The sequence below is a fragment of the Melanaphis sacchari genome, unplaced genomic scaffold (genome assembly GCF_002803265.2).
Source record: "Melanaphis sacchari strain LSU unplaced genomic scaffold, SCAv2.0 Contig12_pilon_pilon, whole genome shotgun sequence".
NCBI classification, from domain to species: domain Eukaryota; kingdom Metazoa; phylum Arthropoda; class Insecta; order Hemiptera; family Aphididae; genus Melanaphis; species Melanaphis sacchari.
This window is the reverse complement of record NW_020270527.1, coordinates 2,265,723-2,277,381: the sequence shown is the minus strand read 5'-3', so window position 1 is coordinate 2,277,381 and position 11,659 is coordinate 2,265,723. Positions and strand designations below refer to the sequence as shown.

General features: G+C 31.6%; 1 protein-coding gene across 1 annotated transcript; it reads right to left on the bottom strand.

Annotated features, from left to right (window-relative positions):
* Positions 1-305: 305 nt before the first annotated feature.
* LOC112591191 (uncharacterized protein C45G9.7) lies at positions 306-1,247 on the bottom strand. The gene is made up of 4 exons (XM_025334920.1): positions 903-1,247; positions 659-787; positions 512-589; positions 306-435 (listed from the first exon to the last, which is right to left on the bottom strand). The coding sequence occupies exons 1-4, from the start codon at positions 957-959 to the stop codon at positions 325-327; spliced, it is 375 nt and encodes a 124-aa protein (XP_025190705.1). The 5' UTR covers positions 960-1,247; the 3' UTR covers positions 306-324.
* Between the last annotated feature and the right edge of the window lie 10,412 nt (positions 1,248-11,659).

The following is an 11,659-nucleotide window of genomic DNA, read 5'->3' as shown; positions in this document are numbered from 1 at the left end:
AATAATTAATAATAAGTGATGATAAATCATAAATTTGGAATATAATAGTAAGAATTGATCCCATCTAGGTAAATGCAAGATTATAACACTGATAAATAGAATTGGTATATACATGACCACAATAAAAAAATATATAATAATACCATAACACTGTTCAAGTAGAAATAAACTAAATTTATGAATAAACTAATTTATTTTAAAATAAGTAGTTAATAAAAAAAAAAAATACTAACAACTATGGTAAATAGGATAAATAATTAAATTATTAATAACCTTTGGTTGTATTTAGTAATAATGGATAACTTTTTTCTCGTTTTCAATATATTATGTTGATGTAACACCTCTTCGAGCAACTAATAAATTTAGTATTTTATGTTTCTTAATATAATCCACAGCTTTTTTATGAGTTACCATCGTAAAATCATATCCATTACACTATAAGACAATTTTAGAAAATGTTAATTTGATTATTAATACTTAACTATTATAGTTCTATACTAAAAATAGGTACTTGTAATATTTTATCATGTATTCGTAATCCAGACCTAGATGCAGGACTTCCATCATGTACTTCAGTTACATAAATACCCTTAAAAGTTAAAATTGTTACATGGTTAACCTAGATACATTAAATTTCCAACAAATTTTTAATTCTTACATTATCTGTATATCCTTGAGGACTTTTTCGAAAATCTTGATCAATGCCTCCACCAATTTTAAACCCACATTTCAATAATTCACGACCATCAGTATCAATTGCAGATTCTTTTGTTAAAGTAATAGGTATCTAAAATGATAGGTAGTAACACATACACTTATAAGTTAAATATATTAAATTTTTGTACATACTTTAAAGTTAATACATAGTAATAAATGTATTTTAAATTTTAATAAATACTTACACTAAGGCACTCCATGGCGGTGCCAGGTTGATGCGTGAATGCCATTTTAGCACACATTGTTTATTATTTTTGATTAACAGTGCTTGATGGGAAATTTGAGGGACAAAACCCTTTAAATATCAAAATTATTTCTTTAAACACAAATTTCGTTGTTAGTTGTCACAATAAGAGAGAAATTGAATAGATCATAGAATTATAGTAACCTAAGCGGTCGTAGTATCAAGCTCTAAGATATACTAAATTACTAACTTGTAACAAATAATTATTAAGTATGGACTATCGACTGACGAGTGACGACTACTCACTAAGTTACAACAGTGTGTCACTCAGTCACTGTGACTGTGATGTGATTATCAAGTATATCACGGTGACGTCATACGATTACTAAATCTTATCACTAATCAAACGTTGTTTTGTAAAAAAATCTGTATAACAATCTACAGCCGTGAATAGTGGTTGAGTATGATTATACACTATGGTTTATGGCCTATGCCTCTATGAGTATATTATTGTATGACTATTTATATTGGTACTAACTGCTTGTATAACTCGATTTCTGCGTTTTTTTACTTATTTTCAAAGTTATGACTTATGGCCTTTTAAACTTTCAAGTATGTTATCATTTATGCAGTAAACCATAAAACTGCTACAACAATCAAAAAAAAAATCACCGACTAAATCTAACTGATTTGCTGATTCTTAATTAATGACGTAATGGATAACCTTCGGATGCAAAAATGTGTTCAATAAACTTCTTACACATTTCTTTTTCGAGTTCTCTTGACTTATTTTTTAGGTAAACACTATATATTTGCTAATAAGTAACTTAATAATACATTATTATGTACCTATTTAATTTCAATACTTATTTAAATAAAAATACTTAATTTTAATCTTATGTAGGTACCTACCTAACCACCTAAGTATGTTTAATTAAAACAATATGTCAACACTATGGGCAAGATAGTTATGCATATTTTATGCGACTAAAATTATTATGTTACCTATTTAATATCATTTCAGTTATCTGAGGAGCTGTTTTTTATCCTTTTATTTATACTTACTTTGCACGATAAGTCGAGAAATAATTTCGATTTAAATGTCCGAGTGAACGTATAACTCAACTTGATAAACAGTTGTGTTTAAAAATAACTGTTTTTTACTCGCTAATTGGTTTTATTTAAATAGAAAACAAAGTAGGTACCTACCTATTTATATTATAAAATATATTTTACAAATCATGGCTTCTTTATATTCCAGTAAATGCTTACCACACTTAAAACGATCGGGAATAAATTCACCTCGTTAAATAAGGGATAGTTACCCACTTTACCCTGTATGGCCTGCAACTGGAAATTTAATTTTCAAAATGCATATAGACATTATAAATTGATGACGCAAGTTGCTGTTTTAAATTATATGCCAGGATAACCGTCAGGACTTAAGGATAAATGAAGAATCTTAAGGATAAAACACTGCACCGAGATATTAAATGTAAACTTACTATGGTTACTTAACTCCAAGAATTTTCATGCAAGACAAATAAAAACAAACAAGAAAAGGAGTAAAATAGATACCTACCTATGTAACCGTTTTGCTGTAGGTACAATATATTATGCGCAAACTATATATAACCGTATTTTCATTGAGACATTGAGTCTATGGTGTATGTAAAGTGTAAGTACTTCATCATTGGGGAATACATTTCTGTGTGCAGACTAAATGCCTGTAATTTATGTGGTTATGTTTAAATTCAATGACACATTTTTCATACAAAAAATGATCCTGAGCAAAGACGGTTTATCAGCCTATATTAGGCTGTTGGTACTTATAGAAGCAGACTAGTTTAATTTATGATTTAATAACTGCTTGTGTTACTATTAAAGTAATTAATTTTATTATTTGTAATACAATAAATTGAAATAATTTATTTTAAAAACATTGCATTTAAAAATATCGTGACATCGATGTCTATAAAATATAATGCCATATTATGTTATAAAAATTTCAAGTATCCACTAATAATATTTTAAATGGTTTAAACAATTTATAACTTAATCCGTACTAAAATATAATATATTAATATAATATGCGTAATAAGTTATAAAAATATAAAATAAAATAAAAAGGGCATAATATGAAGGTGAGGTGTGTGTACCTATAGTGTCACTATATGTTTAATTAAATAGGTAGGTACTAAAAATTATATAATGGAGCATTAATTTGAAATGAAACGTTTGGTAATTTGAAGTTTATTCATTAAATGTATTTCTTCTAATCTTTTCAATGATAATTTACCATACAATCGTGAAGAAATTTAGCTTATTATTTTTAATACCTAACTATAGAATTATTATTGTAAGCATTTTTATTTCTTAATCGTCTGTTAACAATAATAGTTTAATTCATATAGATAGTATGTACATAGTTTAATTTAAATTTTAAAAATAATAAATAGCTATAATACCACCTAATTTTCTAAAATATTTAATATAGTTATGTGTGTACAATAATAAAAAAACATTTTTTTTTTTTTAAAAGAACGCCACATCTGCATGTGTTATCTACGTCTTATACATACATACAACATAGCAAATTTTCGTTCAGTAGAATTCATTTTATGTTGATAGCTTTAATATTAAAGTAAATTTACTTATTATCAGATTTAAAAGTAAGAATTTTATCTAAGCTATTATATAAACTTTTATTAATATTATATTTTAAAGTGAGTTATAAGCATTTTAAAGTTTTAATATTTTATATAGCTATAACTCGCGGTTTAAAATTAAAATGTCAATAAAAACCAATGTGATGGCTTAGATAAAATTCTTACCTTTAGATTTGATAATACGTAAATTTACTCTAATATTAAAGTTAACAACATCAAATAGATTCTGCTGAATGAAAATTTGCTGTTTTGTATGTATGTAAGATGGAGATAACACATGTGGGTGCGGTGTCCTCTTAACTCTCTGCAGTAATTCGACATTTTTCTAAAGTCTCGCCAACTTCGAATTATCGAGAGTCAACTGTATTTCTTTAATTAGTTGTGTTGATTTTAAAATTTAGATGTTATAATGTTAATTTTGTGTAATCTATGATAATGTTAATCAATTTGTAAAGACATTTTGAATTTAACACTTGAATAGTTTATGTAAATGTATAATATAGTAAAATTATCAGTCAGCATTCAGCGTGAAGTTTTCTATGTACATTTCCTCGGAGGCATGAAAATCGTAAGTAATTATTGTTTGTATTTTATAAATATTATAGCCTATAGGTATTTGATTTAGAACGCATCATAATAAATTTATATAGGTATTCTGCGTAGGAATAAACTATAAGGCAAAGTATACAGTGATTTAAATGTATGTCACAATTAAAGTCATACTCTTCAAAAGCCTTATAGTTTAATTAAAGTTTTAGAGTAATACTTTTTATACGTAAACAAAAATTTAGTTTCAAGTCAAAAGTAATGCTCAGGTACCTAATTTATTTTATATTTTACTGAAGTTAATTATGTGTTAAAATTGGTTTTCCGTTAAAAGTTTTCTTCGATTATTTTAAAGAATTCTATTCATTAGTTTTGAATCCTGTTCAAAGTACCAAATAGATCCAATTTTTTACCGAAGCGAGTTATTTAATGACATACATAAAGAGACGATGACAGACTTTAATTTTTTTTCTCAAACACTCATCGTTCCGTTTGCAGAAAATCTAATAAAATACTAATGAATAATATAAATAATTAGAAGGATGAATTTGATCGTATTTTTTCAATTGTCCGCGCTTATTACGTACCGATTTTTCGTAACGATGCGGATCATTAAGACACCTACGACGAATGCTATTAATAGGACCGTCGCAGAAACAATTGCGACACCCCTGCAATAAGAGAAGGTGACGCCGGTGAACAGCAGTAACTGACCGCCGCGGCCGTCTTTTCGGACTTCGACAAACTTTTTGTGCACGTCACACGCGTACCCTCCGTCACCGCCCACGGTCACCTCGACGCGTCGAAGCTGGTCGAGAACAGTGGCCGTGGTCGAGGAGGTAGGCGTGCACACGATCCCGTGCCGTGACACGGACACGACGTGACACCGCCCGTCGAATTTCGAAATCGGACCGTCACGTCGTGCCGCGTAGCCCCCTGTCGGCCAACGCCGACGGGCCGCTGCAGCAGCATCTATCGCGATGCGCCGTCGCGGATCTCGAAACGACGCAGAGGATCGGCGTACACGGAAAACAGACCGCGAACGGCGGTGCGGACGACGCGTCGCTGCAGGCAAGTCGAGGACGGCCGCCGCCAGTTCCGCGCGACACCAATCCGGCAAGCGCGCGGGTACGTTTGCGGCGGACGGCGCTGCCCATGTCGGCCGAACGACACTCCATGCACGTGTCGCTGACCGCAGCGCGGCGCGGTGTGCCGGTATCGGACGCCGTCGTCGTGCGCGTAAAGTGCGGTCCGCCACGCACGAGAACGACGCACCAGCGCGTACCGCCGTGCCGCCGAAACCGCTGCCGACGGCATCTGTTCCGCGTCAACGCCGCGTCGCCGTCGCACACCTCCTGGCGGGACTTTGGACATGTTGATCCGGACCGCCGTCGAACTGGACCTTCACTGGGCTCACGGCCCAGGCGTCCGCGATAACGGTCGTCGTGGGCCGCGGCTGTCCGGCAGACGGTGTGTGCCGGTCGCGCGACACCGTGTCGACGCCATGACCGACATGCTGTCCCGGTCCGCGGCACGGACCGCGACGCGTGTGCCGGTGTCCAGAATCGGCCGCGCCTGCGTCAACGCGGTGTCGCCGGGCGGGCCCAGGTCGGACGCGACCATCGCTCAGGATCGACAAACGGCCGTTTCCGACGATCTGAGCGCAATCTGCTTGTCGCGACGACCGCGACGGCACGACGACGACGTGTAACGACTTCGGGGACCCCGGCGGCTGGCTGCGGCGCCAACTGCAGTCACCGAACCGCGGCACGGAGCAGGTTATCGTCCGGTCGTCGTGTCACCGGGTCTCGCACGTGACGTCCGGCCACCGACACCGCCCACCGTTCTGTTTTCGACCAACATCCGGTGGTTTCGGACGGTTATCGTCATCGCGGTGTTCCACTGCCCGTTCGCGGCGCGTACAGCGGCCGCGACAGGATACCGATATCGGCGACCGTAGCGCACCGCGTCGTCGTCCCCACCACGCCGCCGCCGCGCCGCTGTCGGCGAAGCAATCTTTGTTATCATCCGCGTCCCGCTTGTCGTAGACCCAAGCCGATCCGTGCGGGTTTCCGGTCGGACATTTCAAAAGCCTGTAGCCTCCATCGTTCCACAGGCACGTCGCGCAATCGTCCGCTGCAGCAGCGGCCAGACGCCGAAGCCGCGCAGTCACGGTCGTAGATGGTGTAGTAGTGGTCGGCGTCGTCGTCGAACCGCAGTTTTATCGCCAACCATGACGTAGATGTAGGAGACCAAGGATATCGCGCCGTCCACGAAATACGACCACGGCGTGCGCACCGCCGCACACGATCGAGTCGTCGACCACCGTTCCCGGAAGTCGCAGGACTCGATGCAGCACGTGATCGTACTGCTGTTGAGGAACGCCGCGACCGCACCATCCGCATCGTTCGATATCCTGACCGTGTATTTAAAGACGCGCCGGACAGACGATTTGTTGACCACCGTGAACCACGGACAGTGCATTCGTTGATGATGATGAATGGCCGCGAGTTCAGCAGTTTGTGTTTACGCACGCCTGCAGTTCGACGACCAGCTGCACAAGGTTTTTTTGTGCACGTCGTGCATGTATTGATTCCGGACAATCGATTTCTTCGGCGACGATGGAATTGACTTTTAATGCGTTTGCGAACGCCGTGCACGTATGTACCTGCAAACGCATTACAAATAAAACACTTTATTTATTTTTGCGTATACAAATCTTTTTATACCGTTGTGGTGATTATCTGAAATTTCTTATTAAGACTTATTGCTTGATTACTATTTGTATTTTTTATGAATTTCACAAAACGATATGTTTTGTATCGAATAGCTTTGTAATAAGTAGTAATGTATTGCATGTATGCGCAGGCTTTATTTTCATTTTTTTTACATGAGTGATTTACAAAACCTTTTATTTTTAATATTTGAAAATTTCGAGGGCTTTAGAACCTAAGACCCCCTTGTAGGTACGTAACCATGTCCATGTGTACGAAAATCCATGTGCTTACATAATGTTTCAAGTCTGTTGGTGTGTATAGAAAATAATACCTCTGTGTATTATAGTTTATACCATGTTAAAAGCAAAGATATATTTTTTAATTTTGATTACTTTTAAAATGTACAACAATAATTTTTCTTTATATTTGTGTAGGTATTTGTAAATTATAAATTTTTTAAATATATTTATAATATTACAGCAATACAATCAAAAGTCATCAATTAATTGCTACTTATTAGGTACCATATTTTTTATAATTAAAATATAAGCATATTTTAGACTCAATATTCTAATTATAGGTAAATAGTATCGAAGCTCTAAGGATTAAAAAACGTGCAAATTATTAAAAGTTCCTGGTACTACTTAAAATATTTTTGTTTAACTGGACGAGGTCTTAACAATTATTAAACTAATAAATCACGAGTTTTCAAGTTATTCAAAATTTATTTTGCACAATATGCGTCTAAAAATAATATTTTTAACTTATTTACAATAAAGGTTATCTTTATCTTCATTAAAAATGCAAATAACTTCCATCATTTTATAATATTTTAGTAAAATTTATACTCTACCTAAATATTAATTATTAAGACGCCTTTTCATGAAACTTAGAATGGGACATGGGTAAATACATTTTGTATATATAAATATTAAAAATAGGAATATTAAAAGTAGGTTCAATTAAAATTTTAGTGTGCGAAACAATAAATATTAAATTTTAAATTTTAAATAGTTAAGATTATTATATTTATATATATAAAACTATATATATATATATATAATTAATAATATTAAAAATTAATTTATAAAATATATGAGTTAATAATATATATATATTATACTTACCAACGCAATTACATGTAAAATATTTTTAATTGAAAAATAGTTGCAATTATTTTCATTTTTTCTTGAACTTTTGCAGTTTACCATGTTGTTTTAAATGTGTAGTGTAATTATGTAATCCTTTAAAAAGAAACAATTACGATTTTTTTAGATAGCGTTATAGTTCTTTTAATACTCGATTAAATTTTAAAAGAATATAACTAGGCGTATTGTATATGAACATGTTATTAAGAATATTATTATATTGTATAAAAAATTGTGTCTTATAAATGTAAAATATTTATTATTTTTTATAACTTATAAGATCATAAAATCTAAATTAAGCAATGAAGATTTGAGTTGATTAGTTCTTATAAAAATATATTTTTCCTGGTATAAATAGGAGTATTAAAAAAAAAACAAAGACAAATTTATGTTGCCGGATTTCTTTATTAAGAGCTTACTCCCCCTCCCCAGAATTGTCCTTAACGTCATACCCCATATAAATGTCATAAGTATTCACAGGCCGAAAATCAAAATTCCATTTAATAAATTATTTGCTATGTATACCTAACTATCTTAGATAGGCTATTACAAGCACATATTATGATTTTATGAAATAGCTAGATTACGTGAAGAAATTAGAAAGGAATATTTTCTAAACTTCCTTGTTATTTTCAATATGGATAAATTAAAAAAAATATTAATATTTTAATAAGTACCTACTAATTTAACTTTAAATTTATAAAACCATCCACCTGCTTTTTGCATTAGAGATGGTCATATTTTTGTTTATAAATTTATTATTATATCTATTAAGAACTATATTTAGAAAATATAAATTTTATTAGATAAATAATTAATAATTGATAATGTACCTGTATAAATAATGGTCAGTTCGTTCTTTCTTCCTGAAACATTTCTGTGTTGCATTTGGATAATATAATTGAAAAATTAGATGTTATACCATCTAATTTGTAAAAGCACTACAGCCTTTAAAGAATAAATTATGATTATTTACGACAAAATAGTACTGATTGATTATAATATATCGTTCAGATTTATGAGTTATGAATAATTAATGATACTATAATAAATCATGATTTACATCTACCTATATCGCTTTATTGTAGACTAAACATTAATATCACATAACTACAAAGAGCTATTTCAATAAAGAATACATCCATAAATTATAAATCCACTAACTAGATTCTTATGCTATATCGATAATAAACTAGAATAAAATAATGCATCAATGCCTACTGCAAATTATCTTTATTAGAAAAATTACACATAATTTAGGTAGGTTTATACTCGTAGCCACGATTTTATGGAAGGAGAGGGCGGCTGAAAATTTGTTATATTAGAGAAGTAAAGAACTATACTGGATCCCTAATAAGTTTTTTAATGCTGATACCAGTGACACCGACATAGGTTTTGAACAATTTAAAAATTTTTCAGCTAATAACTTTAAAAATATATAAATTTATGTTATATAATTAAGCTTTAAGTATTATGCTCTAAAGATCATATTACGGATAATATTATAACTGAACGTAAACATGTAATAAGTTCGTAATTCACAGAACATTGAAAGCATTTTTAAATTTTCGGAAGAGTTACAGCCCCTTAGTCCTCATTCTACATCATTAATCATAGCCAATAGCCATTAGTATATAAACTTCTGTTTCAGGTACAGGCATTCAGCACAAGATCGATCCCGTTAAAAATTTATTATTTGCAAATAAAAATTTACTCGAAATACATTTTTATTGTACTGTCAGCTATATCCTATAGGTGAATTAAGTTTCATAACGAAAAACAATATACAACTTAAATTAATCGATTAAAGAATAAATAAATAAGTACAAGTGTACAAAATTTCATAAGATAACTTGTATCTGTATGTATGAATTTAAATACATAATGTTATTACAATTGCTTAGAAACTAATAATACCTACTGCTATAACTAATGTTGTGAACAAAATAAGATAATATTTAATTTGCTGTAGCTTGTAAGCTATAACACGAGTCACAAATATTATCGATTTGTTTTTCTTTTAATACACCGATTTATAATAATTTTAAGAAATAATTTACATGAATTTTTAAGAAAATAACGAGAAATTTATAAATATCAGAGAAAGTTAAAAGAGCTTTCAATTTGTATTCCTATTCAGAGCCGCGTTTAACGGGGGGCAATTGCCCCAGGGCGGCAAATTTTGGAGGATCAACATAAAATAAAAAATTTATAATTATAATTTTTTTTTTTTTTGTGTGACTGTATAACTATAATGAGTACATATTATTTCGTTTATAAATACCACGAAAAAGCCGCCGTCTACCGCTGCATGTCACAAGGCGATAAATAAGAATTAAGAACTTGTTCTAATAATTGTACTGTTATCGTATAAACAATTTTCATTATTTTTGTACGTTTTTTCCTCAAACATATTAAGTTACAAGTAAATAGTTAGTATTAATAGTGTGTTGAATATGATTTTGAATAGTAATTTTTGTAAGGGCGGCATATTTTAATTTGCCCCGGGGCGGCAACATAGCTTAACGCAGCACTGTTCCTATTAAATATAAATATATGAATGTAACTATACCCAAAAAAATATCAAAATATGACTATAAAATATATAATCTAAACAAATTGTAAACTGTACTTAGTAGTACAGTGTACTAAATTAAAATATAAAACTATATTATTAGAATATTATCAATGATCTGCAGTTTGATATAAATATTTTATGATATGTATTATTGAAATTTAAAGTTTTAATATAAGTAAAAATCTGGTGTGACAAAATTTTAAATATTAAACATCTATTATCTCTTATTTACATCTGTTCATGATGAATCAATTTTACATAATTGGATATAGTTCATCACTATACTCTCATCTATATTAAGTCTATTTTTTTATTTTAAAAATTGTAACTAAATTAAAATCTTAGATAACGTTAAAATTCATAATTAATATAAAAGAGCTATAAAGATATTATAATTGAATAGTTCATCAATTTAAAAAAAAATAAATACTTGGAAGTTAAGAATGATAAGCTGTGAACTTAGTTACTTAGTAACTAGAGGTACTTATTTACATTTTTAAGAATCAACATAAAATTATATACCTATATTAAATTTGTTTATACTAAAAATATTTTGGGCACATTAATAAATTAACTTAATAACCTTTTTTTTTTGTTTGTTTGAATTGATCTTGGATTAGTATATGTAATAAATTATAGCTATAATAAGACTTATATATTTTAATTAATGTATTGTCAACTATTTTAATTGTCCTGTAGGCTGTAATTTATGCACGACACAATGGCACGATTGTATTACTTATTAGTTATTATAAATAAATTATAATCTAAATAGGTATTTATTAATGAAGACCTTGCCACATAAAGATAACACTTTAGTATTATCGTTATTACAGTATAATTTCATTTTATTTTAAATGTCGTATAAATGCAATAAAATTTTGAAATATAGTACAATGTTAAAATACATGAATAATTTTTAGTATGTTATAATTAAATGCGTAATAGTCTCAAATAGACCTTATTATTTGAGGATACTTCGTACATTACTGTAGATATGGGGGACCCTTAACTATAATTATTGCACGCCACTTGATTTACACTCTGAAGTCGTCACAATATGAATTTATATTTACATTCATACTTGTACCTATATATAA

Bases quoted from the DNA above. Each gene is read 5' to 3' on its own strand.
- LOC112591191 (XM_025334920.1), bottom strand. From the start codon at position 959: ATGTGTGCTAAAATGGCATTCACGCATCAACCTGGCACCGCCATGGAG. The intron at 590-658 runs GTAAGAATTAAA...TTAACTTTTAAG, and splicing joins CTCAAGGATATACAGATAAT to GGTATTTATGTAACTGAAGT. The intron at 436-511 runs GTACCTATTTTT...ATTGTCTTATAG, and splicing joins TACATGATAAAATATTACAA to TGTAATGGATATGATTTTAC.